Source organism: Sander lucioperca, chromosome 7, assembly GCF_008315115.2.
Source record: "Sander lucioperca isolate FBNREF2018 chromosome 7, SLUC_FBN_1.2, whole genome shotgun sequence".
NCBI classification, from domain to species: Eukaryota; Metazoa; Chordata; class Actinopteri; order Perciformes; family Percidae; genus Sander; species Sander lucioperca.
In genome coordinates this window covers 38,288,844-38,315,110 of record NC_050179.1, presented here as the reverse complement: position 1 = coordinate 38,315,110, position 26,267 = coordinate 38,288,844, and the positions used below count along the sequence as shown (strand labels likewise).

The 26,267-nt window shown below is 40.1% G+C and overlaps 1 protein-coding gene and 1 long non-coding RNA gene across 3 annotated transcripts in view; both read left to right on the top strand.

The window, feature by feature from the left end:
* Nucleotides 1-24,089, top strand: part of LOC116040112 (CD209 antigen-like protein A) — a 41,334-nt gene extending 17,245 nt beyond the window's left edge. For both annotated transcript variants that reach the window (XM_031285335.2, XM_031285334.2), the window contains exons 4-6: nucleotides 22,994-23,127; nucleotides 23,495-23,595; nucleotides 23,688-24,089. In XM_031285335.2, the coding sequence (XP_031141195.1) occupies nucleotides 22,994-23,127; nucleotides 23,495-23,595; nucleotides 23,688-23,829 (377 nt within the window). In that variant the 3' untranslated portion in view covers nucleotides 23,830-24,089. The remainder of the gene's footprint in view (nucleotides 1-22,993; nucleotides 23,128-23,494; nucleotides 23,596-23,687) is intronic.
* On the top strand, nucleotides 12,017-12,690 carry LOC118495431. The gene is made up of 2 exons (XR_004897843.1): nucleotides 12,017-12,290; nucleotides 12,388-12,690. It is a non-coding gene; the product is annotated as an uncharacterized LOC118495431 (long non-coding RNA).
* Nucleotides 24,090-26,267: the final 2,178 nt, after the last annotated feature.

Sequence of the window (26,267 nt, the reverse complement as noted above, 5' to 3'; positions counted from 1 at the left end):
GGAATTTTCGGCGATTCCGTGAAACTGTCACAGATTTTGAGTTAAGGGGCCGTGTTCATTTCATGGAATTCTGTGAGACCAGGTTGAATTTTAAGCGTAGCCAATGGAGAAAGTCCTGTCCACATCTGTATCTTCCACTTAGTCATGTAAAACTGACATACGACACAGATTATGTTATATCTACCACATGATCTTCAATATCTGCATCTTCAACCCAGTCTCACGGCAGTTCATGAAATGTTCACATCATTTAATCTATTGATTATTGTACACGGACACGTTTAGCTCGTTTTTTTCGTGATGGTCAGCACGTTTTTAAAATAATGTATTTCATTGGGAAACATCTTTCGTGATCACAGCAATAAATTAAATAATGTTGCTTGAGGCTGCAGAGGTTGCGCAATAGCTTCATGATATGCATATAGGGTTGTGTGTAGGTTGCTCTTGTCACTGTTTGTGAAAGATGAGCAATAGATTGTGGCTGTGATGTGTCAGTCTGGCTACATTTCACTTTGTTTATGTTGTTTTTTATTGTATTGTCAGTTGTATGATAAAACAATATGTCAAGTGTTATGTGTGAAGCATTTGAGCTCAAGGCAAATATCCCTCTGGGGACAATAAAGTATCGCCTGCAAAGTGGGCTCCGTGATATGTACAAATTAAAACGTTGTCGTAGGACTATAGCAAACACATTGTTGCAACTAGATCATTTATTATAATTAGATCATTCCAGCTGTTTTCTGAATCAAAATAACGTATTTCCACAGAGTTTTCACTGTTATCATCATTAGGCTACTTGGAATCCCAGTAGCTGAAAAAAGAGCTTTTATCAAAGAACACAACCCAAGAAGCACAAGATAGTGATTTAGTTTGAATGGACCAAATGGGAAAAAATGTGTGAACCTTTTGGTCAGTGGAGTCCCATCCACCCATTTCCACGTCCCCTCTGTCTCTGAGTCAGTCAGGCCAATCCAGTCTCTTCTGAACTTTTCTTGTGAAATCTTTGTTTAAAAAATCGAGGTTAAGCCACCAGAGGCAGCCACACCACATCCAGCAGCCCACAGCGACACCATCCTCATGGTAGAGGAGCTCGAGGTGAGGCGTACGCTGCAGGCAGTCAACCTGAAGGTGGCTGGCCCTGATGGTGTCTGCGGACGCGCACTGAAGGACTGTGCGGACCAGCTGGTGGGGGTATACTAAGAACTTCAACCAGTCACTCTCCCAGCTCACTTTCCCATCCTGCCTGAAGTCCTCCATCATAGTCCCCCTGCCCAAAAAACAAACATCACCACTCTCAACGACTACCGACCAGTAGCAATCACTCCTGTGGTGATGAAGTGCTTTGAGAAACTGGTCCGTAGTCACATCATGTCATTCTATCCTCCCACCTTTGATCCACACCAGTTTGCCTACAGGGCTAATAGATCTACTGAGGATGCAGTGGTTACAGCCCTTCATGCTGCACTGTCCCACCTGGAGCAGCAGGGGAGCTATGCCCGGCTGTTCTTCATATACTTTAGCTCTGCTTTCAACACCATCCTCCCCCACAGACTGGTGTCCAAACTATCCGACATTGGAATACCACACTCCACCTGCCTCTGGATTAAGGACTTTCCAACAGACCGCACAGTGGGCCCCCATACATCCACGGTCCTCAGCCTCAGCACAGGTTCCCCGCAGGGGAGGCTGCGTCCCCTGCTCTATACTCTCTACACCTACGACTGCACCCCTGCTCACCACAGCAACAAATTCGTTAAATTCGCTGATGACGAGGGGGGATGAGTCCAGCTACAGAGACGAGGTGGAGAGATTGGTGGGGTGGTGCAGAGTTAACAACTTGCTCCTCAACAGATCAAAGACAAAGGAGCTAATCGTGGACTTCAGGAGGAAGAAAACGGACATCCAGCCGCTGCTCATAGGCGGGACCTGTGTAGAGAGGGTCTCTGACTTCCGCTTCCTGGGAGTCAACATCATGGAGGACCTGACCTGGGGCGCCCACACCACTGAGCTAGTGAAGAAGGCCCAGCAGAGACTCTACTTCTTGAGAGTTCTCAGGAGGAACAACATTCCCCAAAAACTGCTGGTGTCCTTCTATCGCTGCTCAATTGAGAGCATCATGTCATGCTGTCTCTGTGTGTGGTTTTCAAGCTGCACTGTGGCACGGAGGAAAAAGCTGCAGGGGGTCACAAAGGCAGCACAGAAAATCATTGGCTGCCCTCTCCCCTCTCTGGAAGAACTTCACAGCTCCTGCTGCCTCAAAAAGGCCAAAACCATCCTACAGAACTCATCACACCCCGGTCACATACTATTCAAACTACTGCCGTCAGGCAGGAGATACTGGTCCATTAGTAAAGTGGCTTAGATTCTATTATGTCTCCACAAAATGAATGTAAGTCAATGTAACCAAGGTTAAAAAGTTTGATCTGATTGTGTGTGTGTGTGTGTGTGTGTGTGTGTGTGTGTGTGTGTGTGTGTGTGTGTGTGTGTGTGTGTGTGTGTGTGTGTGTGTGTGTGTGTGTTCTACATAGTACAGGCTAGCTGCTGTGATTCTTGGACTCCTGTGTATGCTGTTATGGGCAGCTCTCTCTCCGCCCTGTTTTGGGTGTTTTTGTTCTCTGTTTCCATCTGGAGTGCTGGAGGTGTGTTCAAAGGAATGTAGGTCAAGGGGCGTAGCCGATTCAACACTGCACAGCGTTCTTCACAGCTGTAGCTCATCTGCAAGATCCAATCCAGCAATACTTAAACCCGGGTTGATCACCTCTTCTGCGCCAGTTCGTTATCTACCAACGTTTTATGGTGTGACTGCGCTTGGTTTCTGCGTTTGGAGAGGCATCTCAACAGACTGGAGGTCCAACACTGATTGTTCACTGTTACATTTTAGTTGAATTTAAGTGTCGGGGCATTACGCCAATGTCTGTATTGCGTTCCAAGACAGCTGTGCCGCGATTGGATTTCATAAGATCACACAAACAATTAAAGATGGCGCCGCTGTGTGTGTCTCGCCGCTTACCTCTGCTGGGATTATTGTTGATTTGCCTGTTTCTATTGCTTGTCACTCGAAATGTATCACCGCTGCTGGTGTATGACCGCCTGACTCTTTTAACTATATGTAAGTCTGCGGAGAAAGTTCCAATCTACGGCTCTGACGGTCAGTCAGGTACGCCGCCGCCGCCCTTCCTGGCGTCCATTCCTGCCTTTCTACGGCGTCAGCCCTGTCTGCCGCTCCGCAACAATCGCCGCAGGAGACGCGGCAAGAGAGGAGGAGTACGTGTCAGGCTCAGAGCGTACCAGGCATCATCCTCCACCTGCGATCTGGGCCATCCATATGTCGGGTTTCCCGCGGAGTTCATCGGTTGCAATCTGCGGCTTTCTCCGGTCCACAGTTACCGGTGGCTCCGGCCGACTGTACCGGACTCCGAGTGCCCGTCTTCTCTCAGTCCGAGTGCCCGTCTTCTCTCAGTCTAGCAGCATACCAGAAGGCTGTGAAGGTGGCAAAGATGCACCATCTCTCTTCCGTCATAGCTAGCAGCTGCCATGAACCTAGAGTGTTATTTAATACTATTAACTCTGTTGTAAATCCATGCACCTCTGCTCCGACAGATGTTTCAATCAGTACATGTGAGAAATTTCTCTGTTATTTTATCAAAAAAGTAGCATCTGTCAGGAAAAATGCCAGTGCTAATTTTAAAGTGTTTGTACCTGCTTCTCCTGCACACTTAGCTGTGTTTGAGGAATTTAAACCACTTTCACTGACGTTACTTAGTGAGGTTGTACAACAAATGAAACCCACTAATGGTCCCCTAGACATTGTTCCCGCCAGAATGGTGAAGGAGGTTTTTAATAGCACCATTGGGTCGAGTCTTCTTACTTTTTTTAATTCTTGTCTTAGTTTAGGTTCTGTCCCAGCTGCCTTCAAACATGCTGTGGTCAGGCCCCTACTTAAGAAGCCTAATCTTGACCCCACAGTGTTGTCAAATTTTAGACCAGTCTCTCATCTGCCTTTTCTTTCTAAGGTTTTGGAAAAAGTTGTTTTCATACAGTTAGAAGCCTTTCTACAGCAGAACTCTGTATTTGAAAAATTTCAATCTGGTTTCAGATCACGCCACAGTACTGAGTCTGCACTGTTGAGAGTACATAATGACATTGCCTTGTCTGTAGATGCCGGGAATCCTACTGTTTTAGTGCTCTTGGACCTCACAGCGGCTTTTGACACTGTGGACCATGCAGTCCTCCTCTCTCGCCTTGAGCATTGTGTAGGCATCAGAGGCACGGCACTTGAATGGTTTAGCTCCTATTTGGCTAATAGGAGCTTTTCTATCATGATTGGTGACCTCTTCTCGTCAGCTGCTCCTCTCTCTTGTGGGGTTCCCCAGGGCTCAATTCTTGGCCCCATTCTGTTCTCTTTATATATGCTGCCTTTAGGGGCTATTATAGGAAAGCATAAACTGTCATTTCATTGTTACGCAGATGATTTGCAAATCTATTTGCCTATTAAAGCAAATGACAGTGTCGCACTAAACTCCCTGCTTAGTTGCATCACTGATATTAAGCTGTGGCTTTCAGAAAACTTTCTTAATTTGAATGAAGATAAAACGGAGTGTATTATTTTCAGTACTTCAGGCACGCAAAATGGTCCAGCTTTGAGTTTGGGAGCTCTAGCATCCTACACTAGGTCAGCTGTCAAAAATTTGGGGGTTAGTTTTGATTGCAGCATGAAATTTGACAAGCAGATCAGTGATGTTGTTAGAATGAGCTTTTTCCAGCTTCGTCTCCTGGCTAAAGTTAAGCCTTTCCTCAACAGGCACGATCTAGAAAAGGCAATTCATGCCTTTATTAGTTCTAGGTTGGATTATTGTAATGCTCTTTACGTTGGTCTGAATCAGACCTCCATCGCACGTCTTCAACTTGTGCAAAATGCAGCTGCTCGCTTTTTAACAAACACATCTAGACGAGCACATATCACTCCTGTTCTCTACACCCTTCATTGGCTCCCTGTGCGTTTTAGAATCGATTTTAAGATTTTATTGTTTGCTTTCAAGGCCTTAAATGGTCTGGCCCCGGAGTATTTGTCCGAAATTTTAATTTTGCGGGAGCACAACCGGTCATTGCGGTCTTCAAACCCCTGATATCCGCACTATTACAGATGTAGCTCTTTTTAGGTCCAAACTTAAAACGCATCTGTTTAGTCAGGCTTTTAATACGTAGCAGTGGTGTGACGATTTCATTCTTCTGTTTCTCTGTAACTATTTCTGATTTTACATGTTCTTTCTTTATATTGTATGATATGTGTTTTTATTCTTGGTTTCGATGTTAAGCACTTTGGATACCTGCTGGTTGCTGTAAAGTGCTATATAAATAAAGTTTGATTGATTGATTGATTGATAAGGGCGAATTGTTAAATTGTTACAATGTAATTTAAAATCTGCTTTAAAAATAAACATGTGTTTTGGAATATAATGTTCAGCTTCGGCAGCTTTACCTATGTGCTAAAATATACAATGACTGAGGAAGCCTAGTGTCGTCACTAGGCTTCCTCAGTCAAAGGACACTGGGAAATAACAATTCACTGGGAAATAACAATTCAACACTGGTTGCTATGGACATGACACACTTTGGGGTTAAGGGGCTTGCTCAACAGCACCTCAGTGGTGGTAATGAGGGAGGGGTAAGCGCTGCTCTTTCACTTTCCCCACCCAGAATTTATCCTATCGGTCTGGGGATTGAACCAACAGCCCCCCGGTCACAAGCTTACTTCTTTAACCTTTAGGCCACCGCTGCCCAGAATGAACTATGTCAATGATGTGTGAACTGTCTCTTTAGTTTCTAACTTGGACATTTTGGGACCGATTGGTGGGGATTTGCCACTGCTTCATGTCAACAGTTACCTTAATATAATACTGTATGATGTGTTTTCTTTTGCTGGGTGCAAATGTTTCACCAAAACAAGTTCCTTCCCGAGATGATTTTGCAGAGCCACGTTCGCTGCCTCCAGAGTTTAGCGCCGCCCAAGACGATTGTGATTGGTTTAAAGAAATGCAAACAACCCCTGACCGTGTGTTTTCCTATGTGTAGTGTATGTGTGGAGGGGCCAGACCTTCCTCCACAGCGCTGTAGAGATAGGTCTGACAAAGAGAGACCAGGATTGATATGATAATCCACTGTTGGTGGTTTGAATTGATCAGAGCATTTTAGACTATGAAGTGCAACTGGCTACTACGCAGATTAAATAAGTGTATTAAGTGTAGATCACTTTATGAATGGTAACAAAGTGCCACATCATAATCCACACTTCTTTTTTACTTTGCAGTAACATTCAATGACACAGCAGTTTCAGTTCTCTGTTCCTACATTCATGGAGAGGATGAGATCCAAAAACAATCATCTCAGGATCACTAGTGATCACTGATATAGTTACAAGAAAGCTAATGATACGGTATTAGATGAAGAAGAGGAAAGAAACAGAAATGAAAGACCGTCCATAACTCTGCAACCAAACCCACCAGACAGAAAACTAAGGACGATAAATATATTGCTGATACAATTTAAATCTTCACAAAAGCAACCTGAATATACTCATGTGGACACATCATTTCCAAGTGAAAATCATTTCCAGCTCAGTGTGGGATAATCTGAAGCCTGGTTATTTGCGCTGCAGTAAAGTGACCTGTTAACACATAGAAACAAACGTCCAACGAGGTTCACTGCTTTGGCTGAAAAAAGAGAAGAAAAAAACTGTTATATGTTATACATGCTTTGATTTATTGCTTGCTGAATGAATGTATAAATGTTTATGGGTGGGAGGGGGGATGTGTGTATCTGGCCACATCACAGGGGGGTCTAGTCCTGTCTCATTGGTTTAGTTATGACCTGTTTTCTTTGTCATTATGTTGTGAAGGCAGCCTCTTTAACACATCTCAAGGTACAGTTAAAAGGATGGTTGTGGAGGAAATTTATTTTCTATTTTCACATTGACTTATGAGCATTTTTTGTTATTATTACGTGTCTGATGATTTCTTTTTATCCATCAAGATGTTATTTTAGTATCTTGTCACATTTCATTATCTTGTCAACAAGTACGTCAGCAGATACTTCCATTATATTCAAAGTGCCTTCATGTGTTTGTTAGGATGTACATTTTGGTCATTGTGAAATTAAATGTTTTTGTATGTTATGTGGAGAATACAATAAATATATTTGTCCTAGTTAACATCACACACAGACTGAATTTTAATCTTTAAATGTTTATCTTATATATTGTCTTTTTTATCTATTTATTACTTAGGCTGCTAACTTATTATGAATGTGCAATACGTAATCTGTTATCTTTAATGTGCATTGTAATGTGCAAGTAATTTTTTATTATTTGTACATTTTTAGTGTTTGTTGTGATTGTTGTGTTTTTTAAAAGTAGATCTGTCAACAATTGTGTGGGCATTTCTTCTGTCTTCATCAACTCTCTCCTGAGCTAAGAGGCTGTCTTCTAACTTTTCTATCTGTCAGAAATCTTGCATTTCTTTTATTAAATCCGCATGTCTTCACATTAATCAGGACAGTATTGGTTCTGTGTTTGCCACTGTTAATACAATGGACAGTGAGCAGATGATTTTGAGTGCTGTGGTCATTGACAGAGTGTTTTGCAACCTGGCAAATATAACAAAATTCAAACCTTTGCCAGCTGTTTTTCTATTCTATAATTGACTGAGCGACAGCTTTGAGCATGTGTGCAGAGCATGTTTAGCACTGTAAAACTTCTGATTTCCTTCCATGTTTTCAGTTTTGAACAAAAGGCCGAAGCCCTGCCCAAGTAGCTGACATTGCTCTCCCTGTTCAATAACAGTAGAACACTTTGAACTAGTGCCCAGCTGTAATCTGTTTCAACCTGATGTACTCTTAGTTTTGTGTGCTGTGGAAGTTTCCGTAGGAACTGCATTAGCAAGAATGATATTGGTGGTGTAGAGTGTTGATGATTTGTCAGCATTTGTGAAGGGAATGTAAAAACTGCACTGATGTTTAAATAAGGACTATTTATTATTTGGCTGTTAGTTTTAATATGTTAGCTCTTGAAGGCAAGGGTACAACAGGGATTCTTCTTTCTGAAACTGTACAACACTTTGGTCCATGGTTGCCTCAGTTTTGTTGAATCGTGCAGTGGAACAGTTTTTTGTCATTTCTTTCTATTCAGGGTAGTTGTACCCCTACTCTGGCCAGCGGTGCTCTTTCCCCACGCCACTGCTGTCCACTTCCCCAGCTCGGTCCCTGGAGTCTCGCCCACGGAGCACAACCACACTGCAATCTCAGCACGGACAGTATGTGTTATGTGTTTACTTCCTCCATGACCTTGGCTGGATGAGGCAGCACTGTGTTATCATCCAGCTGTTACGTCTCCCGTCATCTATGGAGACACAGAGTGGAAGTACTCCTCTGCCTGAAAAGGTTAGAGGTTATGTTGGTCACTGACCTGAATGAGACCTGGCTATCACTGTCTCAACACAGCACAAGTTCGTAAGATGGAAATCCCGCCTTCCGTCATCACCACCCACCCCGACAAAAGTCAAGAAAAGATGACACATTAACTATAGTATTCCAGATACCGTAATTCTACAAAATAGTAACAAAATAGTCAATAAACCATAAACCAAATAAACATATGTATAAATGACAACTCCATAAGCCCATCATACACGTCTCTCCCCAGCACAAAGCTTCTTAGGAGCCCTCCAGAAAGTTCAGCTACTTTACCCATTTTCTAGTATAGACATCCAGACTGGCAATCCGTTTATACGGCATTTTTTCAAACGCCTTTGTAGTCAATGAACCCGAGTAGACAGGGTATTGATCTGATAGGTTCGGAAACAAAAAGTAATATATCATCCGCATAAAGCATAAGTTTGTGCACTACACTTCCTGCCCACAACACCTGGGAAGTTAGTCTCCCCCTTTATGGCTGCTGCCAAAGGCTCGATGACTAAACAAAACTATCTTGCTTGCTAATCAGTGTAATGACCCCTTTACTCCTGCTAGACCCCACACTATGAAACAAATATCCAACCCATCCTCCACACAATTTTTCAGATTCCACAATCGTCATATGCGTTTCTTGGAAAAAATATCACATCATGTTTTGTTTTCTTAAGACTGGACATAACCTTCCTCCTCTTCATGGGATTCCCCATTGCATAAGTATACCAGGTGGAGAAACGTACAGAGCTTAAGTTACACAACATAACTAAATAATAAAATATCACAGCCATCTTCTGAGCACAAATACAAAGTGGTAATGACTAAACACAACCAAATCCCAAATACTCATATTTCCTTTGTGTATTTCCTGTTTTGGACCTACTTGTGAGTCTGAAATAAATATAGTATGTATATGTATGTTTTTCCATCTAGCATCATGTCATTATTTAATACAAAGTGTTTCCTACAGGTTGAGAATATACTTGTGGTGGTGGGTGGAGCAGGATGTGATGGCGCGGCGTGTGATGGCTGGGTTCAGTAATAAACTAGTCAAACAAAGGTTCATTAACTATTTATTGAAAACAATGACTACATAACATTAACAGATATTTAAAAAAAATACATAACTATTAACATGTTAAACAAACCAGACTAGAAGATGATACAGATGAAGTTACTAGCAACCTTAAAACTATGATCCATTCAGAAAGTTACATGTTATTATAAATCTCAACACTGTCTCCTCCTAACTCCTGTTCACTTCCTTAAATTTAGCTATAGCACTACCAGCTGGCATTTAATGTAAACACGTTTATCTAATGCCATAAAGTTGGGTAATAAGAATTTGAAAGTTGTTAAGAAAAGGTCTGATAATAAAGGATTCTGTGGAAATACTATTAAATCTTGACTTGGATCCAAAGGGATGGAAATCCAATCCTGGTTCTTTTAATTCTTAAAAGTGTTAGATATGGCACTCAGGGAAGACAGGATTGTATGATAACCCACTGTTGGTGGTTTGATTTGGTGGCAAAGGTGCACTGATGGGGTGACCTCTAGCTCACGTAGTAAGAGCGTGCGCCCCATGTAGGCTGAGGTCTGGAATCCGACCTGTGGCCCTTTGCTGTATGTCATCCCCCATCTCTCTCCCACCTTTCCTTTCCTATCCACTGTCACTCTGAAATAAAGGGAAAAAAGCCCCAAAAATAATCTTAAAAAAAGGTGCATCTACTATATTACCTGAATTAGAGAAGATTGATTTAGGCAGAAAAGTAATTATGACTATGTTTGGCTCCAGCTTCAGTGACATCAGATCATTTTAAGACGACAAGTATAAGAGCAGAGTATAAGATCCAAAAACAATCATCTCAGGATCACTAGTCATCACTGATATAGTTACAAGAAAGCTATTGATACGGTATTAGATGAAGAAGAGGAAAGAAACACCCTGTCATCTCTAGATTAATGCAACAGATAATGGGAATTCTGTTTCAGATGTTGAGGCTGGTTGTAAAACCCTGACTGATGAGAGAGATGACCTGAAGAGGAAACTGAATAACTCAGGTAAGTATGATGATAAATTCAATAATCAGAGTTTGGAACCAAAAGGGTGGTAGTCTAATAATGGGCAAATAAAAGTGATAATTTTACATGGAAAGTTCCCGGTAAATATTATGATTGTCCTAAAGTTTCTTTTTAAGTCAGCAACATTAAGTAACACAAAAGATTACACGCTGTAGAAGAAGATCAGACATTATTGTTCCTGCTTTGTGTTCTTGATTGTAAAATTAAACCCTTAAAACCTACTAAGCCTGTGATCCCTCATATGATACAGCCAACATACAGATTTGTCATGACACCACCTTGGCTCTTTGTTTGGTAGAGGTGGTGGCGATCCTGATGTAGCTGTGTCATGAGAAGATCTAGGCTATAACAATGTTCTGTTGTTCTGTTTCATGAGATCAGCAGCTCAACAACTCATGCAACCTTTTAACTAACCCAAACTCTTCCATCTTGTTACTGCTGCTGTTCACTGTCCACTGTCCACCAGAGGTCACTGTCTCTCCTGTTCTTCTCTCAAATAATTGTCTTTCTCACATATAATTCCTAACACTGGCCTCATGGGACATTTATAACTACTGTCACATTCACATTTTCTGAATTTACAATCGTTTTTATTTTCTCCCCAAATAACAAATTGCCATTTTGTTGTCCCAATGAAAGACAGTTTGTTAATTTTGTTGTTCATTTGGGTTATATTACATGTCATTTAGCTGATACTTTTACCCAAAGCGACTTTCCAAAGTGCTTTCAACCCTGAAGGTGCAAACACCAGACAACAAGTAGTAAGTGCAAGTACATTAGCTTTAAATAAGCAAAACTACAAAGAGCCATAGGAAAGATCAGTTTTTTATTATTATTTCTTTTATTTTTTTCATCTGAGGTGCAGTCGGAAGAGATGTGTTTTTAGCCTTCTGCGGAAGATACGTAGGCTTTTGGCTGTCCTGATGTCAACGGGGAGCTCATTCCACCATTTAGGAGCCAGGACAGCAAACAGTCAGGATTTCATTGAGTGATTAGTTGTCCCTCGTTGTGAGGGGGCAGCAAGCAGGTTGGCAGATGCAGAGCGGAGTGGTGCCCCGTCCTCGGTGCCCCGTCCTCCATTTTCCATTGCAGATTTAGTACTCATGCGTGAGGTGAGCGTGGCTGGTCGTCATAGCGACGCCGCAGGAAACTGCCATGACGTAACGTGACACACAGAACGTTGAAAGTGTGTTGTTTTTGATTCTCGGCATGTGGCTGTTGCCAGAAGACACATTTTGTTTCAAAAGAAGCTGGAAGCAGCAAAAAAACCCACCACTGACTGGGTTTTAAAAGCTGAGGGCACAGAACCCACGCAAAGCATAGTACATACTGATGATATTAAGAATATATCTACTTAAAAGGTTAGATGGTAATGAATCTAGTATGCAGGTTGTAGATTTAGAGGCAGTTACCAGACTGGCAAGGACCTCAGAGCAGTGTTGCCAGATCTTGTGAGATAAATAAGCAACCAGGCCTGTGAAAACAAGCCCAAAACAAGTGACTTTTTCTACGGAGCCCCCCCTAGGTTCCGGGAAGCGAAAAATAAATAAACTGTGTGCACGGTTTTACAATTACAGATTGTCAATTTACATCCATGTGGACAGATTGGTAAACTGTGCACAGTTTTGCAAAACTGTACTCATGGTTTTCCCCCCCCTGAGCTTCAGGACAATGACCACAAGAGGGAGTTAAACCACCTTTTAACATTTAACATTAGAAAACTGATGGAATATCAAATAAAGTTCATTGTGGAGAACAGTGCTGCATTTTTATTAATGTTTTTCTGTGCTAGATTGTTGTACAAGGTCTGCATGGTGTGCACGTATTTCACACTTACATACTCAGCACAGTGCTTTTGAGTCGTCCCCCACGACGGGTTGAATCCATTCTTTTACTCCTTTCTCTTTCTCCCAGTCTTTGTTATATTTCTTCCAGTATTTCGCCCACTTTGTCCCGGGCATTTGTTCCTCCAAAAACTCTCCTAGAGTCCAGTCACCATCAGTCGCGACTCGCGCGTATTTTCATTTAAACGTCACTCACTGACGTTTTCCTAAACAGAAAAAAAACAGATTGCCCTGCTCTGCCTCTGATTGGCTAGTACTCGTTGCCATCTGGGTCAGAGCCAATTAGAAGCAGGATGTGGGTGGGAAAAGACTCTGCTGTCTCCTGTGTGTATGGGGAAAGGGGAGGGCCCACAGTTCTTCAAGACTTGGAATGTAAGTATTCAGTATATTCACAGAACTATTAGTATCTCTAGCAGCCACTTAACTATATCTAGTTACCCCTTAGTAAACCTTGTGTGTAGGTGTCATTGTAATGGTAAATGGACTGTACTTAGAGTGCACATGGATATACAGTATGTGCATATAAGCATACATACATATATGTAAAAGCCCTAACCTCATGTAATCCCAAACCTTAATCTCTCACAAAGCCCTGGCCTAACTTTACCCAGACCTGGAGAAGGCTAATCATTTGATTGACCTTTTGGCTTAACCTCTCATGAAATAACACACACACTCACTCTCTCTCTGTACAAATTACTTAAAAACAGTGTTGTAATGTAACGGAGTACAAATACTTCGTTACTGTACTTAAGTAGAAATTTCACGTATCTGTACTTTACTTCGCTATTTAAATTTATGTCAACTTTCACTTTTACTCCACTACATTTCCTAGATAAAATGTATACTTTTACTCCGTTATATTTCCACTAAGCATCTTCGTTACTCGTTACTAAAAAAATAAAATTAAAAGAAATGTGTGCGACTGCAATAAGGGAGGTTTGGCAAATCACTGCTCCTAGATTGCATTACGCACGCTCCCGCATGCCGCACGCTCTATTTCAGCGCTTGTTTGTTGCTAAAGGAGGAGGAGGACGCACAACTGAAACCGCCATGGAAGCACGAGCACCTACTGGAGGACCTCCCGTTACCGTAGACGACCACCCTGACGATAATGGTGAACTCGGTGAACAGGGTAGTGGTGAAGATAACGTCATACACCCGTGGCCGTATTTGCAAGAAATGTTTCTGTACATTGGAATGAAAGATTCTTCCTACCAGATGATTAAGATATGGGAACCCTGAATATGCTTTATGCTTTACTATAAGAAAGCCACAATAAAGTTCACAATAAAAGTTCTAACCGCTTGCTTTTTAAAAAAAAACAAAAAAAAAAACTTTTTACTTTTACTTCAAATACTTAAGTACATTAAATATCAGAAAATTACTTTTGATACTTAAGTACAGTATATATCAGATACTTTAAGACTTTTACTTAAGTAATATTCTAAAAGGTAACTTTCACTTCTACCAATGTCTTTTTCTAGTACAATACTTGTACTTTTACTCAAGTATTGCTTTCTAGTACTTTATACAACACTGCTTAAAAATACCTTTTATGAGATGCTGTACATTACATATCACAATACAGCACCCACTATCTAATACCTACCTGCATATTTATAGCCTGTTGAATACTCAGCTGTAAAATACCTACCTGGGTACACTTACCTATTAAATAACAACCTGTATGATATTAAAATGTAAAATACCTGCTGCTACACTTACTTCTTTTATGATGGCTGTAGAATAGACAGCTGTAAAATACTTACCTGTATTCCTACCTGTGGGTTGTTGGCCTGTAGAATAGTTACTTGAGATATACCTACTATATACTGTACTTACCTGTTGAGTAATCACCTGTAATATACACTCACTGGCCTTTTCATTAGGTACACCTGTGCAATCTAATTCAATCCATTACAACAACTCTGATATAAATTCTACATCTATAAAGTTTATATATTTTCAGTTTTTGTTGACATTGTTAGAAAGCTGAAAATTCTACTATGTTTATTATTGAGTTCATAGTGGGTGAAAATGATGTATTAGGGTACATTATATTGAATGGGTTTCCTAATATTTTGTCCACTGCACTAACATACAAGAAAGGGGCAAAATATTAGGAACACCATTCAATATAATTCACCCCACTATGACACCACCACGTATTACAACCTCAGTAATAAATATAAAGTAGAACTATCACCTTTCTGACAATGTCAACAAAAACTGAAAATGTATAAAATTCATAAACGTAGAATTTAAAGGAGAGCTGTTGTATTGGATTGAATTGGGTTACACACGTGCACCTGATGAAGTGGCCAGTGAGTGTACATGCAGTTGTTGTGTTTCTTCAAGTTAACCTAACAGTTGCACCCTCTATGTGTCTTTCAGGTGGAGGAATCAGATGAGCCAGGCATCACTGACACTCCTGTTGCTCTTGTCACAGAGGACACTGCAGATCCAGTTCATTTCAGCCCTGCAAGCATTTCTATTGTTGTGGAAGACGATGTTGTGATGAGTGATATCCCTAACTTGGCTGATGCATTTGCATTGTTGTTTGGGTTGATGTATGCATTGCATTTGGACTATCCCAAGAAACGTATTCACACTTTTACATTCATCCAGAAAATCTAAACGTAGTTTAAACCAAATCTAACGTAGTTGCTGTTGTTTATACTTATCGGTTGTACACCAACTTGGTGCTCTGAATCCTAAAATGATGTGAGATGTGCCTTGTTTATATTTTGTTTTTATAGGTTTTTACAAACAGGATAGATTTGATGTCTTGATTTCATGTTTTGATAAGTTTATTTTTTATTTAATTACTTAAAAAAAAAAAAAAAAGTATTTCATTTGCACTTTGATGGTCATGGCTGTTACTAATGCTGTTTAAAGAAATCAGGCCATACTTTTTATATTAAGCACTTTAAGATGCTCAGTTCCTGATTATCTTGTTCCTGTTTGATATGTAGAGATACATATGTTCACACACAATCACAGACACACACGCAGACACACACGCAGACACACACGCAGACACACACACACACACACACACACACACACACAGAAAAATGCACAACCATACACTAAATGAGTTTAACAAGATGTTAGTTATATTTGTAGCTAGAGCAGAGGTGTTTAATTGTGCTGTGTCTATGTATGTTTTCATTCCAACTAAATACTTCACCAGGTAATTTCACTGGTTAACACACTTACAGCTATTGGGTAGGTGGTGAAACTAGTATGTGACTTGAGTCACTTAGCGCATCATGGCATATGGTTAGACACCTCTGAGCTACAGAGTTTTAAAAAATGACTGCTGTTGATGGTCTGACATGTTTGCATAAAACAATTTTAAGACTGAATAAAAGAAAAAAGAAAATGTACAGCTAAAGTTATTTTTTTTGTAGTTTTAACTTTAACTAAAAATAAAATTTAAACGTTTAAATTTGACTAGATTGTAACTTTAAAAAAAATCTTACTTACCTGAACTACCAAATCTGCAAGGCGAGAGAGTATAAGGACTCCGGGGAATATGCTTCCCAAAGCTAGGTTAGTAACATGCATTTATGGGACATATTTATGGGACATGAATGCACACAGATGTAGAGAGATAGGAGCTCAGTGTATCATAGGAAGCCCCCCAGCAACTAAAAGCTGGTCTGGGGCAAACCTAACTATAAGCTTTATCAAAGAGGAGAGTTTTAAGCTTACTCTCTCGAACCCAGACTGGGAGCTGGTTCCATAGGAAAGGAGCATGATAGCTGAAGGCTCTGGCTCCTACCTCCCCCGCTTCTACTTTTAGAGACTCTAGGAACCAAAAGTAACTCTGCATTCTGGGAACACAGTGCTCTAGTGGGACAATAAGCTACTATGAGTTCTTTAAGATATGATGGTGCCTGACCATTTAGAGCTTTGTAGGTCAGGAGAAGAATTTTAAATTCAATCCTGGATTTTACAGGAAGCCAATGCAGAGAAGCTAATACAGGAGAAATATGATCTCTTTTCTTAGTTCGTGGCAGCACACGGGCTCCAGCATTCTGGATCAGCTGGAGAGTCTCAAGGGACTTGTTTGAGCAACCTGATAGTAAGGAATTGGCTAATGTTAGTGTGCCTGGAGGATTCCTCATTAACATCTACAAACTGAGATCGCCCTGATAAATAGGACTTAAACCAGCTTAGTGCAATTTATTTAATGCCAATTAAATGTGCCAGTCTCTGTAATAGGATGCTATGGTAATAGTGTTGAATGCAGCACTAAGATCTAGACAAGTAGGGAAAAGTACTTTGTCTGAAGCACTTAGAAGGTCATTTGTAATTTTCACCAGTGCCGTCTCTGTGCTATGATGCTCTCTAAATCCTGACTGAAATTCCTCAAATAAACTATTGTTATGTAGAAAGTCAAATAACTTATTAGCGACTACCTTCTCAAGGATCTTGGGGAGAAAGGTGAGATTTGATATAGGTCTATAGTTGTCTAAGATCTCAGGATCGAGAGGGTTTTTTAAGGAGAGGTTTTAAATGACTGTGGTACATAACCTGATAATAAAGACATATTGATCACATCTAATGAAGTGTAAGTGAAGTAAGTAGCCTAGTTGGGAATTGGATCTAAGCGACAGGTAGATGGCTTATCTGAAGAAATCTTTAGCATCAATTGATGAAGGTCAATAGGGGAAAAGCAGTCTAAATATATTTAAGGTCTTAAAGCTGTTTCTAGTGGTCCTGTGTTTAAAGGTAAACCAGAACAAGTTGAGGGCAAGAGGTGATACATTTTATCTCTAATCGTTATAATTTTATCATTAAAGAAGCTCATGAAGTCATCACTACTCAGAGCTATAGGAATAGATGGCTCAAAAGAGCTGTGATTCTCTGTCAGCATGGCTACAGTGACGAAAAGAAACCTTGAGTTGTTCTTATTTTCTTCTATTAATGATGAGTAATAGGCTGCTCTGGCATTTCTGAGGCTCTTTCTATACGTTTTCAGACTGTCTTGCCAGTCTAATCGAGATTCTTCCAGATGGTTGGAACACCATTTACTTTCAAGTTTTTGCGAGGTTTGTTTTAATTTGTGGGTTTGGGAGTTATACCAAGGTGCTATTTTCCTTTTTATAATCCCTAACCCTCTAATATGACCACCACCTTCTATAACTACATCACACACCACACCCGCATTCAGTCTCTGCTGGTAGATCGTGATGTATAAATAACTTTTACAAATTGACATTATACTTTAGATCTGTATTTGTATGAATATTTGTACAAAAACAATACGATGATTTTTTCTTCCATGTCAGGAAAGCTAAGCTGTACGTACTATTTCAGAGCAGCCACACTAAACAATAAGGTGTGAAATGTTGACCCTTTTTCAGCTGTCAACTTCTCATTTTTGAAAATATGTTTCAAGAGTTTCCTCTTTGTCAAATAGTAATGCTTGGTTTCAAACTTTGACCATGGCAGGGTACTGAAGAAGTGAAGGAAATATGAACAGACCTGGTAAAAATGGATCTCAGTTTGATCTGCATCTGTGTGGTTAGCTGCATCAAAAGTAACCATGTGAAAAACGCACTTTTCCAAACTGATGCCTGCCAGCGGCTCCTCACCACCAAGTGACTCTGCATGAAGTAACACTTGTGACAGGACACTCAGCACTATGGGGGATGGTATAAATCAATCAAACAATCAAATTTTTTTTTAAGTGTAAAATGACCATTATACATGGTCTCAATGCATTTTGCAATTAAATAAATGCACAGCAACAAAACAATTGAACAGCATTAAAGCAGTAATAATAATCAATACAAAACCAGCAACATAAGACAATAACTGAAAAGGTTTGTTTGTGAAGGACGCAGAAAGGATGGTGTGCTATGATTGGCTGTAATATAATGAGTAGAGGTGGGTTCTCAATTTAGATAAAAAAATGTCAACATCTCACATGCTCTATAACCAACAGATTTTTTTGTTTACTAGGGGAATGACCAGGAGACCAGCATCAAGGAAGCGGAAAGAGCGTGCCAATGTTCATGGTGTTATAAGCTCAGATAAATAAGGTGATGTGAGTCCATGCAGGGCCTTATATGTTTAAAGAAGAACCTTAAAATCAGCTCTAGCACCGGGAGCCAGTGAAGACAGCCCACAACGGGTGTTATGTGATCATATTTTCTAGTTTTTCTCAGGATCCTGGCTGCAGTGTTCTGAGCAAGTTGAAGGTCTGTAGTGGTACAATTTGGAAGACCAGTAAAAAGGCAGGAAGACACAAATGCATGCATTACAGTTTCAGTATCACAAAATTAAAAGATGGTTTGAATGTTTGCAATGTTACTGAGACAGAACATTGCTTGGTAATGGCCTTGATTTGAGACTGAAATGTCAGGCATGGATAACAAATGACACCAAGGGTTTTGATGCTTGAGCTTTCAGAGATAATACAACCATCAATATTAATACACACATTCTTAAACAAGTGACCATGTTTGGCAGGTCTTACTACTAATAGCCCTGTTTTATCAGCATTTTACAGCAGAAAGTTCATACCCACCCATCTTTTAATGTCTGATACACATGCATTTAGGAGTTGGGAAAGGTTGTTTGGCTCTACGGATATATATAGCTGCATATCATCAGCATAGCAGTGCAATTTAACATTGTATAGTGCTAATAATGTTAGCAAGGGGAAGCATATAGATAAAAAAAAGAGCATTGGGCCAAGGACCGATCCCTGAGGTACACCAGATTTCACTCTAGAGGAGTCTGAGTTTTTATTGTTGTAGTTGTTGTAACCCTGTTGTAGAGAGACAGACAGAACGGACCAGAAGAGAGGAGTGAACGGTGATAGGGTGACGATGGGCTGGGGAGCAGAGCTGCATGCAGTTGGTGAGTGTGATAGAGCTGTCTAATGTGTGAGCCTACCTTCCAGGGCGTTCCTCTGGGCGCGCCATGACAGAGTTCATGGGGAAAAGGGAGGGTAAGGCCCCGTTCGACTACACCCTGGAGATCGCAGGCCGGCAACGCTCCCCAGTCCCCACAATGGACTTGTCCCCCCTCAGGCCAGCCGTCACTCAGTGTGTGCATGTGTGTGGCACGGAGGACACAGAGAGCACAACGGCACAACGGGGCGTACAGGACGGAGGAGATGGACAGAACGTGATTCCAGTGAGAACAGCATCGTACTCGGTCTGGAGAAGGCCTGGGAATACACCGAGGAAAATGGAAACACCGAACGCTAGCGGCTAGGGTTAGGTGAAGGTGAAACTTCTCCTTTCCACTTAAGTCTCTTTTAAGACCGGTGTTTGTTGTAGTGTGTAGTGTACAAAGCTGTGGTAGTTTAAAGGATGAGAAATACAATCATTAATGCAGAGACTCCTACTAGAGAGTGATCTAATCAGTCCCTCCAGGATTTTGCAATGTCGCGATCTCGCCAATTCACGCAAATTCAACCATTCACCGCGAATTTGGTGCGACTTGCAATTTTGACCAATCACCGCAACTTTTCTGCACATTTGACCAATAACCTGAAGTTTCCTGCGACTTCAACCAATCACAGCAGTCCCACATTCACTCTGAGAGCCAATGACCAATTGGGAGTGAGAACGGGTTGATCATTTCCTTGTTTTTGATATGAAGACGAGACGTGTGTGTGACTCATTTACCAACAAAACGTACAGCGAAAGACACACAGAAACATTTCAGACCATCCCGCCAACCTGTATACATTTTAATATCAATGTAGACTTTAACGATTTAAAAGTAGCTGAAGTTGCTGCCGTTTCCATCCTGGCTGTCGGCTCTCTGCAGCGGGTGGGGCTATTGCTCCGTTCCCCCCGCGACTGATGCTTGCACACACACAGACACGCACACAAACAACACACACACGGTGGATGCAGGAGGTAAAAGGAGATGAGACGACAAGATGACCTAAATTGAGGACAGCTACGCTCGTTATTGTAAGTGCAATGATAAGTTAAAGTCAGTACTTTATCAAACCGTGTGAATGTGTGTCCCAGCCCAGGCCAGGTTAGGAAATTAACTAACAATGTAAAGATCAACAAGCCACTGACAGATATGTTCAAATTTGATTCATTCAATAAATTATTATTTTTTGTCTTAAATCCACCAGCCATTTTCATATTATACCAACATTTACAGCATCCTGAGCCTTTTTGGTAAGGTTACTAGGAAAACTCAGCACAGAGTAGTTTTATTCTCCTCAAAACAAGTTTCCTTTTTATGTTGAAAGAACTATACAAAAAAAAAAATCGCAACTTTTTTGCAACTTTCACTGTCTTCATTGCAACAAACATACAAAAGACATTGCAACTTTTATCGCAATTTTTTACAAAAGCTCCCGCGAAATTAGGCATTTTGGGCTGCAACAATCTCAGAAAAAGGCTGCGAAATCCTGGAGGGACTGTCTAATGTTTAATAACTAATAACAAATTTAAATCACCAGAGGAGGACATGAGAGAATATAATGTGTCCAGTTTCGACATTGTCTGTTTGCGAGGAACAGCAGTTAGGTTTGATAGTTGTGCAAACTGAGTTAGTACACCAAAGTGAACTCTGAAACAAGTACCTTTTGTTACATGAAAAATGGTAAACAAAAACGTGTCACATACACACAGTACAATGTTGTGAAATTAAATTACTGCATTTAACCATCCTTTCATCCCTAATGCTCCTTTAATATTACACAAATAGGCTACACTACAACCCTTACTGCATTACTCTCTAATATCTTTAGTACTAATGACAATGTATTTAAATAGAGATTACAATAGTGATTTATATTTGATCACCAATATACAGATTACATGACATTATACACTGAACATACAATAGAAACTAAAGACAAAGGTACACATTTAAATTACTGATAAAACCTTAAATAAGTCTTTACAGTGAAACACAGCACACATGGCTTTGAGGGGGATTTAGATACAGAATCTCAACAATATGTACAGATGTTGAGACGCAGAATGTCTTCTCTAAGAGATCTTAATGTGATAAATCCAAACTTTCAATACTGCTGTCAAAGCTGGGACCGGTTTTCTGATGAAAAGCAGAGGTGTGCCACAACAGAGTGAAATCTCTTTTAAATGGTTATTTTAAATGATGGTTATGAGTTATGAAAATGTTGCCAAAACTGTTTTCATCTGGTCTTTTGAACTAGTTCTTTTCCTCTCCTCATCTGTCTCCTGCCGGGGTCATTAATCATAACTAAGACAAGCAGAAATAGAAAGAGGAAGTTTTCAAATCTAATGTTCAGAGTTAGGCGTGAGGCTAACAGTGTGGAAGGAAGTGACACCATAATGAATTTACTGCATTTGAAACCACGAGAACATCTCACACCCAACACAACCAACTTGTATCTATGTAGCTCGACAAAGATTCACTCTGTACAGGAACATACAGTATAATGGCAACAACAGTTTAACAGTTGTACATATGGTGTAGTGTGTAAATATGGTAGGTTAAAGTCAAAGCTACTTCTTCAGCTAGGACCAGATGTACAAACAGCACGTAAACAGGAAACAATGCTTACCTTCCTACAGATAAAGTGATCTTGATCTGACATTTATAAACAGAAATGCAACATGCATACTTCTATCATACTTAATAAAATGTGCAAACACAAGAGAGTGAGCTGTGAGTGATATGATGCAGTGGAAATTAAAAAGTAAGATCAGATATGTTGTATAATTAAAAAAAAAAAAACATGAATCATTTGAGTTGTTAGTCAGTTTCTCTGATTGTATGTTTTTTGTGTGGAGTTAACAGTGATCTGTAAAATGTTAATCCAAGGTTCATTTATATAGTCTACTGTACTCAACTTTCATCTTTTTTGTTTTATTCTTTGTCCTCAGATTGGAGGCATTTTATTCCATATTTTAAAATCTGATGTTTAAAAAAAACAAACAAAACAAAACTGTATATTATGGTCTTTAGTTCGATTTAGTGTTTGTAAGGTACAATGTTGGTAACCAGGTTGTCCAGTACCAGTTTCCTGCGTAGTGTGTGTGACTGATGCTTTATTTGGTGATACACATATGTGGAAGTATCATGTATGAGTTTCTAATAGACACAGTTTCACCTAACACGATGTATATCATTACTCAGTTTGTTTTCTCTGTCTACAAATCCTTACACACATATATATATTCCAAATTACGATAACTCAACAGCACATTACAGAGTGTGCTTCTCAGTATCATCATGCAGTAAATGTCAAGAGATGTAGTCTGTCACAAACAATCTGCTGCATTTCAAATATGTAAAGAATTTTCCTTCCTTTTTCATTCTTCCATTAGTAAGTTATAGTATAAGTCCAAAAGTAAGAAGACTACGAGCTACAGAATGAATGGTGCAATAGATTTTAATAATTTATATATTGGCTTTGTGGATGTAAACAGTTTTGCTCTCATATAATTCATAATACTGGCCTCATGCAACATTTATAAATACTGTCACATTTACATTTGTTGACTTTACAATCATTTTAATTTTTTCCTAAAATAACAAATTGCCCTTTTGTTATCCCATTGAAAGACCATTTGTTAATGTTGTTGTTAATTTGGGTTCTTTCTGTTTTCACTAAGCTCAAAAAGGATGGGAGTATTTCAGCGGTAGTTTCTACTACATTTCTTGTATCGCGAAAACCTGGCAAGAGAGTAGAGATGACTGTCTTCAAAAGGGTGCAGACCTGCTGATTATCAACAGCAAAGAAGAACAGGTATGTGTGTGTGTGTGTGTGTGTGTGTGTGTGTTTGCGTGTGTGTGTGTGTGTGTGTGTGCGTGTGTGTGTGTGTGTGTGTGTGTGTGTTTGCGTGTGTGTGTGTGTGTGCGTGTGTGTGTGTGTGTGTGTGTGTGTTTGCGTGTGTGTGTGTGTGTGTGTGTGTGTGTGTGTGTGTGTGTGCGTGTGTGTGTGTGTGTTTGTGTGTGTGTGTGTGTGTGTCAGACAGTTTAGAATAAAGAATACAAATGTTGAATGAATGTAAAGGTCAATATGGTGGCTGATACATTGAAATTAGTTCAGTAGGTGTGAATGTTGTAATGATTCTGTGATATTGTTTAAAGTTTGTAATTCTTTTTTAAACAAGGATTTCACGACAAAATTAAAGATGAGACTGTGGATTGGCCTGACTGACTCAGAGACAGAGGGGACGTGGAAATGGGTGGATGGGACTCCACTGACCAAAAGGTTCACACATTTTTTCCATTTGGTCCATTCAAACTAAATCACTATCTTGTGCTTCTTGGGTTGTGTTCTCTGATAAAAGCTCTTTTTTTCAGCTACTGGCATTCCGAGGAGCCTAACGGTGGGGAAAGGGAGAACTGTGTGGAAATACATTTTTTGGATTCAGAAAACAGCTGGAATGATGTAAAATGTTCCACTCCAAACAACTGGATCTGTGAAAGGAAAGACCGTCCGTAACTCTGCAACCAAACCCACCAGACAGAAAACTAAGGACGATAAATATATTGCTGATACAATTTAAATCTTCACAAAATCAACCTGAATATACTCATGTGGACACATCATTTCCAAGTGAAAATCATGTCCAGCTCAGTGTGGGATAATCTGAAGCCTGGTTATTTGCGCTGCAGTAAAGTGACCTGTTAACACATAGAAACAAATGTCCAACGAGGTTCACTGCTTTGGCTGAAAAAAAGAAGAAAAAAACTACAATATGTTATACATGCTTTGATCTATTGCTTGCTGAATGAATGTATAAATGTTTATGGGTGGGAGGGGGGATGTGTGCATCTGGCCACATCACAGGGGGGTCTAGTCCTGTCTCATTGGTTTAGTTATGACCTGTTTTCTTTGTCATTATGTTGTGAAGGCAGCCTCTTTAACACATCTCAAGGTACAGTTAAAAGGATGGTTGTGGAGGAAAGAATGGGAAGTCGTTAATTTAAGAGAATGTTTATACTAGAAAATGGGTAATTTATTTGTTTATTTTCTATTTTCACATTGACTTATTATAACTTTTTGTTATTATTACGTGTCTGATGATTTCTTTTAATCCATCAAGATGTTATTTTAGTATCTTGTCACATTTCATTATCTTGTCAACAAGTACGTCAGCAGATACTTCCATTATATTCAAAGTGCCTTCATGTGTTTGTTAGGATGTACATTTTGGTCATTGTGAAATGAAATGTTTTTGTATGTTATGTGGAGAATACAATAAATATATTTGTCCTGGTTAACATCACACACAGACTGAATTTTAATCTTTAAATGTTTAACTTGTATATTGTCTTTTCTATCATAATTACACAATGTTTCCAAAGTCTCATAAGCTGACTTTACCTTCTTTAACTCTGTGTCAACTTGATAAGTCTTAGTTTGTAGTCTGACATTTTCCAGGATAAGAAGAAACATTTACTGAAAAACGAGGAAGAAGAGGGAGAGAGAGATTCTATGAAGCTGCAAAAAAGTAGCTCCTGAATACATCTCAAAGTTGGAGCCTGAACATTAAAAATAATCTTAAGAAAGGACTCTCCAGGAGAGGTAACAACATTAAAGTTCATTGTCAGCATTTGACAGACTAGGAGGGGAGGTGCCATCTGACCACCTTCAGGAAGAGTCAGAGAGTAGTAAAGGTGTCTTTTGGTCTGAACAGGAACTTTGGATGCATGATTCAGAACGGGCCACTGCTCGGCCTGGTGTTGCTGCTCGCAGCTTTCTCCAGAACCCCTGTACCCCGAGATTACTCCCAGAAGGACCCCAGAGCAACCTACCCTACCAGAGACGGCGACTCGAGTTCCAGACTCTGACTCGAGTCACACTTAAGTCACACACACACACACACACACACACACACACACACACACACACACACACACACACACACACACACACACACACACACACACACACAGTGACTTCAGACTTGTTACATTGATTAGTTAAACTTAAAGAAAACTGACATTTACATTTTTCACTTGGTAACAAAGTGCTTGCTGTAAACGTAACATAGGGCATATCGTTATTCCCTACACTAGGAGGTGGCTGTGGCTCAGAGGTAGAGTGGTTGCCTTTCAACCACAAGGTTTGTGTATCAATCCCAGGCTCCTCCGGCCACATGTCAAAGTGTCCCTGAGCAAGACACTGAACCTTAAGTTGCTCCCTGGATGCTTTATATATAGCTGTCCACTGCTCCTAATACCTAGGATGGGTTAAATGCAGTAATAGAATTTCACTACATTGTACTGTGTGTATGTGACGATTAAGAATAAAGTTTGATCCTTGATCCTTTTGGTTAGTTTAGTGTCTTTCCATTCTCTCTGCTGATTCCTCACGTCCGTATCAACTTCCACTTTTGTCTTTATAAAAGCTCAGTTTTTCGGGTCGGCAGCTTATAGAAACTTAAGTTATTGTTCTCTTGTGTTTACACCTCTGAGTTATTTATTTATCTATTTATTACTTAGGCTGCTAACTTATTATGAATGTGCAATACGTAATCTGTTATCTCTAATGTGCAAGTCATTTTTTATTAGTTGTACATTTTTTGTGTTTGTTGTGATTGCTGTTGTGTTTTTTTAATACTCAGGGAGTACCAATGTATTTTTGTTGTAATACTGCCAGACAGTGGTGCAATGACAATAAAGCCTCTTACAGTATGTCTTATTTGGGGCAGCTGTGGCTCATGTGGTAGAGTGGTCGCCTGCCAATCAGAAGGCTGGTGGTTAGATCCCTGGCCCTGCAGTCCCATGTCGAAGTGTCCTTGGGCAAGACATTGAACCCTGAACTGTGTAGGGCAGTCTAAGGCCTTTATGCATACATTTTTAGTGCATAGAATATCAAGCTATAACAATAATAATTGTTGAAACAAATGATTTTATAAACCATGTTTTAATCTT